The sequence below is a fragment of the Ovis aries genome, chromosome 18, assembly GCF_016772045.2.
Source record: "Ovis aries strain OAR_USU_Benz2616 breed Rambouillet chromosome 18, ARS-UI_Ramb_v3.0, whole genome shotgun sequence".
Classification (NCBI taxonomy): domain Eukaryota; kingdom Metazoa; phylum Chordata; class Mammalia; order Artiodactyla; family Bovidae; genus Ovis; species Ovis aries.
The window spans coordinates 27318522-27336286 of record NC_056071.1 but is presented as its reverse complement, the minus strand read 5'-3'; the positions used below and the strand labels follow the sequence as shown (position 1 = coordinate 27336286).

At 44.1% G+C, this 17765-nt stretch overlaps 1 protein-coding gene across 1 annotated transcript in view; it reads left to right on the top strand.

The window, feature by feature from the left end:
- The window catches only part of CHRNA7 (cholinergic receptor nicotinic alpha 7 subunit), a 160891-nt gene extending 145089 nt beyond the window's left edge, over window positions 1-15802 (top strand). Inside the window, exons 7-10 of the mRNA XM_042235173.1 lie at window positions 999-1193; window positions 2575-2661; window positions 6160-6269; window positions 11408-15802. Coding sequence (XP_042091107.1) covers window positions 999-1193; window positions 2575-2661; window positions 6160-6269; window positions 11408-11926 — 911 coding nt within the window. The 3' untranslated portion in view covers window positions 11927-15802. The remainder of the gene's footprint in view (window positions 1-998; window positions 1194-2574; window positions 2662-6159; window positions 6270-11407) is intronic.
- The last annotated feature ends 1963 nt before the right edge of the window (window positions 15803-17765 follow it).

Below are 17765 nucleotides of genomic sequence, written 5' to 3'. Positions count from 1 at the left end.
TGGAGTACTGCTGCTGCTACTGCTGCTAAGTCGATTCAGTCATGTCTGACTCTATGCGACCCCATAGACGGCAGCCCACAAGGCTCCCCCGTCCCTGGGATTCTCCAGGCAAGAACACTGGAGTGGGTTGCCCTTTCCTTCTCCAATGCATGAAAGTGAAAAGTGAAAGTGAAGTTGCTCAGTCATGTCTGACTCTTAGCGACCCCATGTCCTGCAGCCCACCAGGCTCCTCTGTCCATGGAATTTTCCAGGCAAGAGTACTGGAGTGGGGTGCCATTGCCTTCTCCTCAGTGGAGTACTACTCAGCTGTAAAAAGGAACACATTTGAGTCAGTTCTAATGAGGTGGCTGAATCTAGAGCCTCTTATACACAGCGATGTTAAGTCAGAGAGAGAAATATAAATATCATATACTTACACATATATATGGAATCTAGAAAGATGGCACTGATGAATTAATTTTAAGGGCAGCAATGGAGAAACAGACATAGAGAACAGACCTATGTGGGGTGGAGAGGAGGAAGAGGGTGAGATGTATGGAGAGAGTACCGTGGAAACTTACAATACCATACGTAAAATAGATAGCCATTGGGAATTTGCTACATGACTCAGGGAACTCAAACAAGGGCTCTGTGACAATCTAGAAGGGTAGGATGGGGAGGGGGAAAGGAGGGAAGTTACGGAGGGAGGGGACATGGGTGTACCTATGGTTGATTATTGTTGATGTTTGACAAAACAAAATTCTGTAAAGCAATTATCCTTCAGTTAAAAAAAAGATTATATAATCTGCAGTCAGAAAAAAATCTGCCAGTTTGTTCAAATATCACTAAGGTACCCTTAAATATATATTAAAACTAAAGCATTTATTCAAATAGCCAGTTTTATGCACTTAGCAAATTCCATGCCTCTCTGTGTGCGTTATAACCCCTTAAAGCCAAAAAGATCCCCTTATTTCAATGGTGGTTCCTTCCTCTCCCCACCCCACCCCCCGGAAATGAAGGGATCTTGGGCAAGCGGAGTGAGAAGTTCTATGAGTGCTGCAAAGAACCCTACCCAGACGTGACCTTCACAGTCACCATCCGCCGCAGGACTCTCTACTATGGCCTCAACCTGCTCATCCCCTGTGTGCTCATCTCTGCCCTAGCCCTCCTCGTTTTCTTACTCCCTGCAGACTCTGGAGAGAAAATCTCCCTGGGTGAGTACTGGGTCTAAGCTGGGATGGGAGGGGCCTGCTTTGAGGGTGGCAGTCAGGGGCCCAGTGCAGAGATATCCAGGGTCTGCTCAGTACATCCCAGCCCAGGGTGACTCCCTGATACCACAGCCCCCTGTGCAGGGTGGCCGGGCCCTCCTGAGATTCCACAAGCTCCTCTGATCCTGCAGAAAGGATGGGGATGCCAAGGGAAGGACCATTTCTTCCCTGAGGGGCCTGTGCCTTCTCCCCTCCTGACACCCCTCCCCGCCCCTTGGTGGCAGCCAGCTGGGTTATGTTGTGGACAGAACACCATTAAGTTTAATATAGTATCAGCTTGCACTTCTATATTGTCACACACAATGTAATTCCTTACCATCCTCCAATAGGAAGATAAGAAAACTATGATTTAGATTGGTGAAATGAGTTCCTCAACATCTCAAAGAGTTACTAAAGATTGTGTTTGATACACATAGAAATCATTCTCAAACCCATAACTTCTGACTACAAGTGTCTGACTACTGTAGTCGACTTTCTGACTGCAAAGCTCAACCAAAAAGTGAAATTATGTTTTATTTGGTGGACTTTCTAAGGACTTCAGGCTCTTGATGTAGCATCCCAGATAGCTCTGAGGGACTGCTCCAAAGAGGTAAGGAAGAAACTGGGATATATATATATATATAGGAGTTTTGCCACAGACAGAGTAGTCAAAACATCAAAAGATTACTATTTAAAAATCAGACTTCTCAAGTTAATAAATTTAGTGCTTTCCTATGCTTGGGAAGATGCAAAGAGTCTGGGTTCACTGAAATCATTCCTGTGATGTATACCTCAGCTCTCCGAGGCCAGTATCCTGTGTTTTCTCATCCTAAGTGCCCTCAGGGTGCACCATCTGGGAGTCTGCAATGTGATGGCTTGATGGCTGCAACATCTATTGTTTATTGATACAGCAGGTGATAGTTTTATTCATAGGGCTCAGCTTGGGCACATAAATGACGTATCCAAGGTCGCACAGCTAGTAAGTTAGCAAAGCCAAGACCAGAAGCCATGTCTTCCAGCTGTATCTCTTGTTTTTCCTGCTGCTGGGAAGTTACCTCTAGATACTAATGTATTCATAATAAAAGAGATATGTGTGCTGAAGTCAACGATTTATTTTGAGGTGTTCTAAGCTCTGGCTTCTAAGTTTGTCTCCCCAGGGATTTCTCTGGAATTCTGGTAAATAACTCAAACAGTCCTCAGAAAAATGCCCATTCCTGTGAATATAGAAAACCAGGCATTCCCTTTGGTGTTGGGAATGTTACGGCTACCACCCTCATACCTCCTTTGAATCTCAGGTTGCCTGGACGTTCTTTTCTGTCTCAGGGATTAGTGTGTGTCTCTGTTTCAGGGATCACAGTTTTACTCTCCCTCACCGTCTTCATGCTGCTGGTAGCTGAGATCATGCCTGCGACCTCTGACTCAGTGCCCTTAATAGGTAAGCAAGCAGCTCTTCTAAAGACCTGGGCTTAGACAGTGCCTGGGATTTCCCAGCATAGGCAGAGAGCAGAAACATGTCCTCCAGGACCCGAGAGAGCTGCACACTGCCCCTTTCTGCTGTGAGGGGATGACTTGCTTTAATTACTCAGAGTTGACTCCTGGCCTCTGCTTACCTGGGCACACAGAAGGGGACAGGGAATCCAGCTTTGTGGTTTGGCCTTAAGATGCAGAAATGCCCCCTTTCCTCCCACAATGCACCTCTCCACACACTTGTTATGGAGCCAGGGATTTTTACCATCAGAGATTCATTATTTTAGCTTGAGTCACTGTTTTTCCACAAATTCATTGTCACACTTTAACTCTTAGCTGTTGTTTCCCGAGATAACTTGACATCTCTGTAGAAAGTTAAAGCTTGTGAGCGAAGGTGAACAGGACAAATATATTTTGGCCCAGTGTTGAGCTACACCCCACAGGCCTGCCAGCCCTGTACCTGCCCAGACTTTAGACAGAAGAAAGAGCCCAGAGACACCGATGGTTTGATAGATGGGAGATCTTACATGTCTGAAGCAAAAGGGTCATGGAGTGACACCCCACCGGTTACCTAAGAGAATTGACGTCAGATTGGCCCATTGGTTACCAGGGAAACCAGCTAAGGGGCACAGCCCTCTTAGCCCCTTGGGCTGAGTACCTTCAAGGTGCAGAGGTCTTCCCTTTGTTAAATTATGAATCAGGAGCCATTCTAATCTAAAGATTTAAACAATCACTAGCTGGCTGTAGGGGAAACGTCTGTAGGTATTTATTGATCAGCTCTGTGATTAGGGAGACAGTCAGTCATGTGAGTGTGATGTAGGTTAAGCAGGGACTGGTCCAGCAAAGGGGATGTAGAGAGAGCAAACAAATGACACACAAAGGCAGGTGTAAGGATGATCTTCCGCCCAGGGAGAGATAACAGACCCAGGAGGCAGCATCACCTGTTGCTATGCACTCCCTGGACTGGACTGAACTGGAATAAACAGGAACATGCAGAGCAGGGGTGCTCAGTGGCCCAGAGAGGACCCAATGCCCTGGCTACTGCGGTCAAGGTTCAGTTCCTGGTCAGGGAGCCACACCCCCAAGCCAGTTGTGAGGACAGGAAGCAAACATTGTGCCAGTAGATATTAGGTTTGATGAGAGTCCCTACTCCCACTTGACGGTGGAGGTCAGAAAGAGGAAAGCAGTTTATGCAGTGGCAGTCCTGTGTGGTTAACCAGAGGTAAGTAGGAATAGGGGTCCTTATGTGATACCCTCAGGCTTCACTTCACAAATTCAGAAGCCAAGGCCCTTCTTGGAGCTTCCTGGATATATAATATTTGACCAGAGAGCCTATAGGTATAAAGAGCCTCTGTGGGTGTCATGTTTTTCTCAGAACCATCATGGAAACAAGAATACTTCAACCTGACATTCTGACCCCATCCTTTCACTTTTAGTAGAGACCTGCAGCAGAAACTACCCTTAACCAGGCAGTCAGCAGGCCCCGATGTCTGATGAACCCACAGGCCCGGCGGGTGCCTAGCCCATGTCTAGAAGAATGGAATGGCCTTCTGGAAGGCTTTCTAGAAGAAGGACAGCTGTTGGCCTTTGACCTCTGTTGTCAAGAGTTCAGCTGTGGGATCCAGTCCCCCTGGATCTCTGTAGGTCACTGTATGAGTCTGCTAAAGGCTGCCACAATAATAGTCCACAGACTGGGTGGCTTACACAGGAGAAATTTATTTGTTCCTAGTTTTGGAGCCTGTGAGTCCAAGATCAAAGGGCCAGCAGGGTTGGTCTCCCTCCTTGTCTTGTAGACAGGTACCCTGTGCTGTTCCCCGACATGGTCTTTCCTCTGTGTCTTCTCATCTCTGTGTCCCTTTGAGTTCCCAAATTTCCCCTTTTTATAAGGACACCAGCCAGTTTGGACCAGGTGCCACATTAACAATCTCACTTTAATTAATCTCCTCTTTGAAGGCCCTCTCTTCAAACACAGTCACATTCTAAGGTACTTGTTGTTTAGAACTTCAACGTACAAATTTTAGGGGTACACAGTATGCGGCCCATAACAGTCATGGTTTGGTCCCCCTTCCCTCCCCTTCCCAGAGGTCCCTGATGCTGATGTCAAGTCTCAGATGTTGTTCTCCAGTAGCTCCTTGTATGTTCCTCTTGGTCTCCATCGGAAAGCAATGAGTTCCTGTCTGCCTGGAGGGTAGGAGGTGTTTTTAACCAAGTGTATGGCCATATATTTAGCCTTGTACAAGGATGTCTGTTTAAGAGCTCAGCCTCTTGGTGGGTAGCCACAATGAAGGTTCATCTATTTATTTATATTTATGTTAGCATAATTTATTGTTTTACTTGTTTAAGGAGGCGTTGATCATACATATTTTTGTTTCATTATTTTTAATACTCTTGTACTTGAATCCATGCTTCTAATCCCTTTTTTATTTTTTGAAGTATAATTGATTTACAGTATCTTGTTGGTTTCAGGCATACAGCATAGTGGTTCAGTTTTATATATATATTCTTTTATATTTTTTTTCAGATTATTTTCCCTTATAGGTTATTACAAAATGTTGAGTACAGTTTCCTGTGCTATACAGTAGGTCCTTACTGGTTTATCTATTTTATATATAGTAGTATATGTGTTAATCCCAAAATTGCTCCTCCACACTGAAGGTTTAATAATCATAGTTGACAGTTAAAGAATGCCCACCTGTGCCAACTTTTTCCTATACCCTTGGTCCATAAAATTGTTAATCTCTGCACCAACCCTGCAGAGAAGGCATTTCTGTCCCTGTTATACAGTAGAGAATCTGAGGCTCAGAGAGGCTGAGTGACCATTTAGGCTCACAGATGATAGCCAGTGTACCAGGAGGGAGCTCCATGCTGCTTCTCACCTGGGCCAAGGTAGAGAAATGCATCCTTACCCATCAAAGCTGAAGCTGATGTTCTCAGCCTGAAAGGACGCTGTAGCTGACCTCTTCCTCAGACTGGCCAGCTGGCACTCCCCACCCCTATGGCTCTCGGTTGATGGAGCCAGAGCCTACTGTAAGTAGAGTCATTTTCCAGGCCTGAAAAGACAGCTGGGTGGCACCCGATCTGCCCTTGCTAGACCTCTGCAGCCTGCCCACGGTCTGCAGTCATAACTGTCGTGACCACCTCCTCTGTGTCCCAGTGGTTTCAGTTCTGACAATGATGCTTCCTTATTAGACAACCTTATCACCATCCTGTGAGGTGCACTTACCTTTCACCAAAGGACGAAGCAGTCAGGGTTCCTCAAAGTTCAGTTAGCTGGTGAGGCTGCTCACCAGGACTGGAGGAGGCAGGTCTGTATGCTGTGGGCTGGCCTCTGTGGCTGTGGGCTGCAGGCCTAGGAGAGGTCACACTCTGCTCTTGAGCCTCACTCCCCAGCCCCTGGTCAGGATGCCACTGTCTGGGTTCCCTGCACCGTGCTATGGTAACACCCCTGCATCTGCGCTCTCTGCAGCCCAGTACTTCGCCAGCACCATGATCATCGTGGGCCTCTCTGTGGTCGTCACGGTGATCGTGCTACAGTACCACCACCACGACCCTGATGGTGGCAAGATGCCTAAGTGGGTGAGTTCCTCCCCAGCAATTCCACCAGAAGAGGGGTCAGGGTGCTTTCCCCAGAAGGGGCTCCAAGGATGACATTTATTTTTTAAAATCCCCCAAAAAACTTGGATTCCGAAACAAAAAGCTGCAGTTCTCACATGTCTGCATCTCTCTGCATCCAGGGGAGTAGGGTGAGTGCTGTCAGGGTCCCACAGGGCTGTCCTTACAATCTGACATCCCAGAAATGGACTAAGGCCACCGCTCTGCACCTTTCACTGAACAGTGTTTCTAAACCTCCTTTCTGCACATAGTGTTAGAAGCAACACAGAAGATGACCATACAGCTACTGGTTGGAGCTTCAAAACAGAATGAGGAGTGAAAAGAGTAAGAAACAGTGAGCAGTGTACACATATACGTTCAGTTGTCGACAAAATAATCAATAAACAATAGGAATAGAAAGGAATTTTATCAAACTGAGGGCCAGCCTGGAAACTAGCTTCCCAGATGACTCTGAGAAACTGCTCTGGAGAAGCAGGGTTTTCAGCACAGTTTTATATCTTGTAAGAACAAAGAACATTGAACAAGTTGGGGTTACATTTCTTCTTCAAGGTAAAAAACAACAACAACAACAACAACAACAAAAAACAGATCAGCTTGTACACATTGATTCAGCATGGCCTTGGTGCCTGAGAAGGGAGTCTTATCATCAGAGGGTTAACACTGACATCCCAGGAAGAGAGGCATTTAATCTTTTATTTTTATCATGGACATACTTTACTTTGAGTCAGTGTGCCTTTTCCTTTAATAATTAAAGCAGATGTACAATGTATATTTGATAGGCCATAGGCTATTTTGAAAAGTGAAATCACTCAGTCGTGTCCGACTCTCTGCAACCCCATGGACTGTAGCCTATCAGGCTCCTCTGTCCATGGGATTTTCCAGGCAAGAATACTGGAGTGGGTTGCCATTTCCTTCTCCAGGAGATCTTCCCGACCCAGGGATTGAAGCCGGGTCTCCCGCCTTGTAGGCAGACGCTTTACTGTCTGAGCCACCAGGGAAGTCCAATATCTCTTTGAGCCCCTTTTTGGGGGGCTGGGGGGGCAAGAATACTGGAGTGGGTTGCCATTCCCTTCTCCAGGAGATCTTCCCAACCCAGGGATTGAACCCAGGTCTCCCACACTGTAGGCAGATGCTTTACCATCTGAGCCACCAGGGAATTCAAGTTAACTTATGTATAAGCCAGAATGACTTCCCTCTATCTCAATATATGAAAGTTTCTTTTATCACAATACACATAGGAAAGTCATTTAACCAAATGTCTATAAAGTAAAGGTAAGTGGTTAACAGTGGTGACGGGGGATGTGATAAAAGGGAATGGATAGAAAATAAACATTTGTCATCGTAGCCCAGGTCAGGCCCCGTGTTCCCCACGTTTCCCAGCACTGATGCCTCGTGATGTGTGCTGATGCTTCCCAAGCCATGGCTATGCTCCATGTAAGTCCAGCATCCAAAACACTATACCCACTCTTGCTTCAGTTTAGTTCAGTTCAGTCGCTCAGTCATGTCCGACTCTTGCGACCCTATGAATTGCAGCATGCCAGGCCTCCCTGTCCATCACCAACTCCCGGAGTTCAATCAGATTCAAGTCCATCGACTCAGTGATGCCATCCAGCCATCTCATCCTCTGTCGTCCCCTTCTCCTCCTGCCATCAATCCCTCCCAGCATCAGAGTCTTTTCCAGTCTTTTCCTCTTCGCATGAGGTGGCCAAAGTATTGGAGTTTCAGCTTTAGCATCATTACTTCCAAAGAACATCCAGGACTGATCTCCTTTAGAATGGACTGGTTGGAGCTTCTTGCAGTCCAAGGGACTCTCAAGAGTCTTCTCCAACACCACAGTTCAAAACCATCAATTCTTTGGCACTCAGCTTTCTTCACAGTCCAACTCTCACATCCATACATGACCACTGGAAAAACCATAGCCTTGACTAGACAGACCTTTGTTGGCAAAGTAATGTCTCTGCTTTTCAATCTGCTATCTAGGTTGGTCATAACTTTCCTTCCAAGAAGTAAGCGTCTTTTAATTTCATGGCTGCAGTCACCATCTGCAGTGATTTTGGAGCTCCCCAAAATAAAGTCTGACACTGTTTCCCCCTCTATTTGCCATGTTGGCAAACCTTGGTTGAGGGCTGAGCAGGGCCTGGACTTCTCCCACCTCATGTGATGATGTGACCAAACCCCCCACCCAGAGCAAAGCTGTCCTGCAACCCCTCACCCCACTTGTTTCTGGGGCCCCACAAACCTTGTAGTCTTCATGTCCAGAGAGCAAGGCTTAGGGACCACTGGGAGCTAAAGAAGCCCTCTCATGCCTAAACAACCCTGTCTTTGCTGACCCATAATCTTGAGTCCAAGTTCAGAGTCAGTTTAGGACTGAATGCAGCTGCAAGATGTAAAATGCATTTCCTTAATCTCCAGGAGCAGGGAGTTCCTGGACCTTCTAAAAGTATCTATTGCACAATAATTTAGAGTTACACAAAAGTTAAGAAAGACCTTTTTTTTCTTTTCTTTCTTCCTTTTTTTTTTTTTTTTAAGAAATTGGCTTTACAGAGTGACTGCCCTTGAATTCTTTTCCACAGCAAGTCCTTATACTTGGTAACTCTCATGGCATCAGCCATGGGCTCCCCATAATGGTACAACCTGTCACATAGGTCATATCACCACAGTCTGCAGGCTTGTTTTGAGAAGTTCACTCCCCACCCCTCAAAAAAAAAAAAAAGCTGAGACATATTTGTGTACATTGAAAGACTTTCTTGTCTATCCACCCATCTGTTTGAAATAAGATTTACAAGTATCAGAAATCAAAATCTAAGAATTGTACATAAGAAAATTCTGCTCCCATTGCTACCCCTACTTCCACCACCAATTGATAACCATTTCAATTAATTTCTTTCTCCTTCCAGTATTTATGCAGATGCCAAAATATAAACACATATTCCTATTTTTTCTGTTTTGACTGTTGTACAGAGAAGGAAATTAAGGCAGTAAGATACAAAACCATTTTTAATGACCTGGTAGCACGTTACTGTTCCAGAGAATTCTAAATTAGAGCTGCTGTTGCTATGTCACTTCAGTCGTGTCCGACTCTGTGTGACCCCATAGACGGCAGCCCACCAGGCTCCCCCATCCCTGGGATTCTCCAGGCAAGAACAATGGAGTAGGTTGCCATTTCCTTCTCCAATGCATGAAAGTGAAAAGTGAAAGTGAAGTCGCTCAGTCGTGTCCAACCCTCAGCGACCCCGTGGACTGCAGCCTTCCAGGCTCCTCCGTCCACAGGATTTTCCAGGCAAGAGTACTGGAGTGGGGTGCCATTGCCTTCTCCGCTGAATTAATACTGATTATTCACCTCTCAGCACAAGAACATGTTAAAGCAATGGTGCAAAGCAAATATGAAATTGTGTTTCTCTTTCATTTTATATAACACACTGCGGTTTTTTTTCTTTCTTTCTATATGCAAAAACAACCTCCAGGGGGCTTTCATTATGGTCTGTTGCCATGAAGAAAACACTGCCAGTGCGGTGGCATTATGTGACATTTGCACAGCCAGAAACAAAACCATAACCTAACAGAAGAGGTCACACGCACAGACCGGGAAGTGCCAAGAGGATAATCTCATCTTCTGAGATGCTTTAGCCTTGAAAGCTAATGATTCAGGCCATAAAACTCAAAATAGATTCAGCTTGAGCTGTGCCCCAGGGGATGCGCAGACCCCCACGTGTGGGGCATAGCAAAGCCCTGGATCTGAGGCTCAGGTCTCCCTGCACCGCTGTGTCTGGGTTTGGGCACATTCACTACCCCATGTGCTTCCTTGAGTTCTGGCCCTGGCTTTCTGGTGCCTTCCCAGTGGGGGTTGGGCTAAAGTCACGGGGGCTTGTGGAAAACCCAAGAGACAGACCTTTGTATGGATGAGTCTGTGGAAGTCAGAACACATTAGGTGACTCAGACTCACCGTATGACCTTGAGCCAGTTTATTCATCTCTCTGAGCCTAAGATTCTTTTTTTTTTTTTAACTTATTTTATTCAAATATAGGTGATTTACAGTGTTGTGTTACTTTCTGGTATAAAGTGATTTATATATTTACATATAGATATATATATACACATATATATATACACACACACACACACACACAGTGCATATATATGTGTGTATACATCAGCCATAAATCTAAAGGACTTGGGCTGATTTTGTGCTTCATCAGCAGAGCTAAAATATTTACCATCTGGCCCTTTAAAGAAAGTCTGCCAACCCCAGCTTCAGACTTTTCACAGCACTTTGTCTTGTATCATCTCATTCAGTCTTCACTGCAGCCTAATGGATTAGGTTAGAGGTTCACAGCACCTTTCATGAGTCAGGGTTTTGTGTTTTCCAGAAAGCACCTAGGACAGAAGGAATACCTAATGGTTCTATAAATAAAACAGGTCAAAACAACTTACTAAGTACTTATGCCCTGACAACTTTGCATCTGTCGGCACAGCAAACCTCACACCTTGGGAGCATGCTATGCTGCTTGTGTGTTCCATGATGACTTTCTTGGCACTTGCCTTTTATCAGGACAAGTTCTAAAATCTGCTGTGCAAGGGTAGGATATCATGCAAGGAATGCAGTGATCTGATGTAACAGTCTGGACTGCTTCAGGCTAGGGATGCACACGATGTCTCAAGTGTCACAGGGTTGCCCCTTAAAGCTTAACATCTCCGGGGTGCCTTTATGAGTTTGCTGCTACACACTGGCGTACCCCACACAGAGCTGAAGATGACAGTCCCTAGTTCCAGATGTAAAATGCTCTGTTCCCTGGCTCAGGGCTCCCTTTAGAAGACAACCCTCTTCACCCACAGAGGCTGTCTTCCCTGAGATGGCACTGTGCCCATAGCTTCTTCCCAGGGTGATTTTCTGCATTGCTTTATCATCACCTCACAGTTGATCGAACCATCATACCCCGTTGGCACTGCTTGCCTGTGTAAACTCGCCTGGGAAGGTGTGGCGACCTGTCACCCCCAGGGTCCACCCCCATGAAGTCTAGTGGGTGTTACAGTTGTATCCCCCTTGCTCTCGGGGTCAGCTGTGGGCCCTGCCCAGCACCTCTAAGACTGTGCTGTCTCCGCAGACCAGAGTCATCCTCCTGAACTGGTGCGCCTGGTTCCTTCGCATGAAGAGGCCGGGGGAGGACAAGGTGCGGCCGGCCTGCCAGCACAAGCAGCGCCGCTGCAGCCTGGCCAGCGTGGAGATGAGCGCAGTGGCGGGGCCGCCGGCCACCAATGGCAACCTGCTGTACATCGGCTTCCGCGGCCTGGACAGCATGCACTGCGCGCCCACCCCTGACTCAGGGGTCGTGTGCGGCCGCGTGGCCTGCTCCCCCACCCATGACGAGCACCTGCTGCATGGCGGCCAGCCCTCTGAGGGGGACCCGGACCTGGCCAAGATCCTGGAGGAGGTGCGCTACATCGCCCACCGCTTCCGCTGCCAGGACGAGAGTGAGGCTGTGTGCAGTGAGTGGAAGTTCGCAGCCTGTGTGGTGGACCGCCTGTGTCTCATGGCCTTCTCCGTCTTCACCATCCTCTGCACCATCGGCATCCTGATGTCGGCACCCAACTTCGTTGAAGCTGTGTCCAAAGACTTCGCTTGACCCAGCCCTGGCTCGCAGCGTATAGAACATAACACAGATGCTCGATGATGATGGCTTAAAGAGAACTTGGGATGGCTGATCCCACAGCATCGTTAAACCCCGAAAGACGCACATGTACCCCATCGCTGTCATGTCGGTTTCAGTTTCCTTGTTACTTTCAGTAATGGGATCTCAGCACGTTTCAGTTTAACCCTCTTTAGTGAGCCACTTGATATCCTTGGAGCCGTCCTTATGGTCAGCAGGACCCCTGAGAGGTAGTTTTATCCATCCCATGTTGCCTGGTGAGCTCTTCAGAGGTTGGAGTAGCTAAGGACTGACTGCCAGGGGAGGCCTGGACAGCGGGTTTGCATGCCTGCATGTCACTTGAAAATGAGGGCCTACATGGACATTCATACCTGCTTTTGCCTGTGTACAAACCTAGATTGAAGTTAATCACAATAATAAACCACACTCAGTAAACCCATCAGATGATTGATGAAAGAAAACTAAAAACCCAACTACTCATTCTTCTTCAATTCAGACTTTAATTTTCTCTACCAAAGACGGTTGATAAATACTTCTATGCTATGTCTGCACTTTTAAAGAGAGTAATAGCTGATCTTGTAAATTATGCTTTTGCCAGCCTGATTTTTGCCAACTTACCCTCTTGGGAATCAGGATGGACACAGGTGTGTGTGGATTCTGAACCAGGACCAGACTCCATCAAGTCAGGGGAATTTCTGTAGATCCCAGACACTCTCAGGCTTCCTTTGCTGCCCCTAGGCACCAGGTGGTTGAGTGAATCTGTTCTAGAGGACAGGTAGAATTCTGTTAGAACTTCCACCCAATGTAATAATAGCTGAAGCTAAATTAAACCATCTGTGTTTTTTTAACTGTATTAAATGTTTTACACATATTGGAGTTGGTTAGCCTTATAAAATTTGTGGATCCATACAAATGCACAACATAAAGTCGCCAACGTATTCCATGCGTTTTCTCCTTGTGTCAGGGCTAAAAGGCTCCTTGTGTTGCAGGAACTGGGGAGGGGGTGGTATGGCTGATGGCTCTCCTGAATGGCAGGCCAGTAGTGGTTAGCAGGAGAGGCTGATAGACTAACAGTGGCTGCATACCTAGTAACTCCGTTTTCTGGTTTGGCAGGGCTCAGTTTATGCACCCCAGCTTCAGCCCAGAGAGCTGGCTGAATGAGTAGATTCACTGGAAGCGTGTGTTTTGAAAGCAAGGGGGACTTTCTTTTAAATTCAAGTGGTGACGCAGTTCTCCACTTAGATTTTCTACCTGACAATTGTCACTGCTTCTCCCATCCTTACTGTTGAATGTGATCAGAGGAAGACACAGGACAAGAAAGTCTGTCCTGTTCTGTCATTTCATCTAGTAAACTCACAGAGCTCAAAACTGCCGAAAATGCCTGAGCTCCTGGGGATCTTTAATTTGCTTCTAACCCCTGAAATGGCTACGTTATGAGGGAAGATTTGATTTTTCAGAGCAAAAGAAATTGCATGCCCTTCTCCAGCCATTTAGTTCACTCATTTCTGGGTGGATTTGTGTGCACTGAGGAAGATGGAGGCGTGGGCCCGCTCTCTATGTCTATGTGTGTGTGATATCATGTATGTGAGAACCTTCAGAAAAGGTACCTGGTTTACAGTGAGAAAGTTGATAAATAAGGGCATTCCAGCATAATGCCATTTGGAGCAGGGCTGTCCTCAGAGTACACTCATTCTGTATGGAGTGGATGAAAAATGCACATTGTTTTTCTATTAAAGTGTCTTTAGAAACAACTAGAAGTGTTTTGATATATAAAGACAGTACTTCGTTTCTTACTGCTATTCCAAGTTGAGCCCTACTACGTTTTGCTTTAATTTAAAAAAAAAAAAAAAAACAACCTTTTTGGTTTTGTATTTTATACAGAAAAACAAAAAGGCAAACAGAAGGAGTTTGGATTTTGACCATGCAAATAACTACTGTGCGATTTAAAATGTAGTAATAAGGAAAAGATGCACATGTAGAAAGACAAGTATGAGGGGCTGAAAATAAGTGCCCCCACCACCATCCCTGCCTTATCTCCCCATAGGGGACCACCAGTGAGTGAGCTTCTGGGGAGGGACGGGCATTTCCAGAAAGAAACAGGAAAGGAGAGAGACTGACGAGGGAGAAAGGGGACATGGAGAGAGAAACTCCTTTTCTGTCCGTTTCTAGAACCTGTGCTGTGCGCAGTGCCCTGCACTTTGCTTTTTTCATTTGATGTTAAGAGATCTTTCCATAACAACATATAAAGATCTACCTCATTCTTAATAGCTGCTTAGCCTTCCACTGTCCCTGTGCACTAATAATTTCTTTGATTAGTCTTTTATTAGTGAACCTATAGAATATTTCCTGTCTTTATTTTTATATACAGATCTAGGATTAGTGTCCTTGTACTTATATCATGGCACACTTTTGTGACTATATCTTGATATCGGTTGGAACTTGATAATGGAGTTGCTGAATTTAAGACTATGTCTATTTAACACTTTTGTCAGTTATTGTCAGATGATTCTTCAAAAATTGATCTGTGGTTACACTTATCAAGAGTATAATGAAATGATCAATTTCTTAGTTTTCTCAAACAGCTTTTATTCCAGTCTAGTGAAGAATAATGTTACAATATTATTCTGACTTAGTTCACTTATTAGGAGTGAAGTTGAACATCATTTCAAATGATTTCTGGTCACTTTTTGGTAAATTTATGTCCTTACACAGTTTTGGCTTTTTCTTAATTAATTTGGATGTATACTTTGAAATTTTTCCGTCTTATGTCTTGAAAATACTTTTGTCTTTTGAGGTTCTCTATTGATTTTCTTATTTATTCTCACATATATAAAATTTAAACTTTTATGTTGTCAATTTATCCTTCTTTTCCATCTTAGATCCCAGAATTTGTTTCCAGTTCTAAAAGACCTTTCTCATTCTGAGATTATAAATAAATTTACTCATATTTTCTTCTAAATCCTTATGGTTTCATCTGTTTGTCTTTACCTACTCTTAACTCCCAGGAATTCATTTATCACAGGAAATGAAGGTAAAGATGAGATTTTTTTTTCCCCTCTAAATGGTTAGTAAGTTGTGCTAGCAAAATATGTAACAGTACATTCTGGTATAAAATTATATAGTCTTTTCCCCCTTTGTTCAAATGCCACCTTATTTGTAAACTAAATTCCTCAAAGTGTTTGAATCTACTTCTGTTTTATTGATTTATCTCCCTATGAATTCCTTTAATTTCTGAGGCTTCGTTCCTATTAATATAAAATATTCATATTAATATAAATATTTTCAGGTCAAGGCTCCTCAGAACACTTGTCTCGCTCTTTCCCTTTAACTCTCTTTCTCATACACACACACATAACTTTTTTAAAAAATGGGGCCACAGTGAATTTGTAGATTAATTGTTTTCCTATCCAAGAATGCTGCCATCCAACTTATATTCAAATCTGTCACTCATAGTTTTATGGTTTTGTTCAGATAGATCCTATGAATTTGTTATTGTCTATTTCTAGATATTTTATCATTTGGCTACCATTTTCAATGGAATAATTTTTTACATTTTGTATTCTCACCAGATATATAAGATAGTAGTTGATTTTGTATATCAGTGTTACAATCAAACACCCTAATTGTAATTTCTTACTGTTTCTAAGATTTTCTTTTGCCTCCCCCTTGACACTAATTCCCCTATTTCTTTCTCTTAGCCAACTGCATTTGAGAACAGTATTAAAGAATAGTGATTCAGGCGGCATACCTGTCTTGTTCCTGACATCAATAGGATGGTTTAATGTCTCACCATTTAACTTGAATGAAGGCATGTATTTTCCTTATAATAAACAGTATCTGTGTGTTCTCAAAGTGTTGAGGCTTTCTGGGGGAAATACATATGCTGGGTTTTGGGGGGGTGGTTTTTGTCGCAACCTCCTCAGTATCCATGGAGATAATTAGAAGGATTTCTCTTTGCTCTTATAGGACATGGTATATTAATAGATTGCTTCAAACCAATCTATTACTATGTTCCTGGGACGATCTCTACTTATGGTTTTTGCTATCGATTTCATATAGGAGATGAATGATTCTGCAGCTTGCTCTTGTGTGCAAAACAAAAAGAAACCAAAGAATGCTGTATATTCTGCAATCATTTACTGGGTTTTAGAGTCATCTTCTACTTAAGTGTCAAATGTTTCATCAGTGTGGGGAGCTGTCTAGGCATACACTGGGGTGCTTCTGGATTTCTCCCACTGGGCATGTTAGGTCCTGGGGCATTTCTGAAGTCAATTTTGGAACATATTTTTTTTAGAAAATTAATTTTCAGTATATCTACATAGTTTTACAATATGGGAACTTGGGATTTTAAATTTTATGTTCATGATAGTGTCTCCATTTTTCATTTCCAAGTATGTACAATTCTCCTTTTGTTTTCACTGATTTGGCTCACTGAGGGTTTTATTTTTCTATACTTTCAGACACTGAAACCTTAGACTTATTTATTAGTTTGGGTACCTGACCTGATTATATCCCCTATTGCCACCTGCTTTTTTTTACCTGACCTTTCCTGGGACAACAGACAAGCAGTACAGGTGGGAGTCACATCAATGCTCTGGAGCCAGGACTGAAGCTTCATTTGACAGCAAGAGCCAGAGGGTCAAACCAGGCCAGGCAGTGGGGATGAGTCCAATGCAACTGGTCATGTCACCACTGTGACCACAGTTAGTTGGAGAACAGACCTACCAAAGCTTTGACCACAAGCTTTCTTGAGGCGCTGGCTCCCGGAGGTAATCTTTTCTCACATAATAAATTCTGTGCTTTCACTGCTTCATTCTTTCTGGCCCAATCCTTCCTAGACATGACCTCACTGCTCCCAGCTCCTTTTAAAATTATCACTTACTTGTTTTGAGTGTGGGTTTGACTTTTTAATATTGAAGCTTATAGTGTGATGGGGAGAGGACTGTCTGCAGTTCCAGGCTTTATGAACTCTTGCGGTCAAACTTTGATGTGACTGTAGCTCACCCCACTTTGGGAATCACAGGAATGCAAAACATTCTTTCATTCTGCCCAGTTCTCCACCCCCTCTAGTCTGTTCTCCAATGTCTCACTTACATTCTTTCCAGTTTTTTTTTTTCCTGCTTAAACCTTATTGTGAACCTCTTCTTTGCTGTGTTAGACTTCTGTAAATCTCCCTTCTGATAAATACTACCCATCAACAAATTCTGCTGTTGTCTTTTGAAATTCTTAAACTTCTTCTTTGGTTTTTATTATTTCAGTTCTCCTCTACTCTTTATTTTTGTATTTTTATATTTAAGTTTTTATTTTTTAGAGCAGGTTACAGAACCGCAGCAAAATTGAGGGAGGTACAGAGATTTCCCATGTACTCCCTGCCCCCCAGATGCCTAACCCCCCTCATGATGACTTGTTACAAGTGATCAACCTACACTGACACATGGTTAACACCCAAAGTCCATAGTTTACAGGACGGTTCACTCTTGATGCTGTGCATTCTGTGAGTTTGGACAAATGCATAAAAATGTGTACCCGCTATTATAGTATCATACAGAGTAGTTTCACTGCCCTGAAAATCCTCTATGTTCCCATCTACTCATTCCCTGCTCCCAGCTCCTGGCAATGATTGATCTTGTCTGCATAGTTTTGCCTTTTCTAGAATGTCACATAGTTGAAATTACACAGTTTGTAGCCTTTTCAGATTGGCTTCTTTCACTTAATATGCATTTAAGGTTCTCCCATGTCTTTTAATGGCTTGATAGCTCATTTTTTTAAGCACTGACAATCCATTGTCTGTATCATTTATCTCATGATACTGATC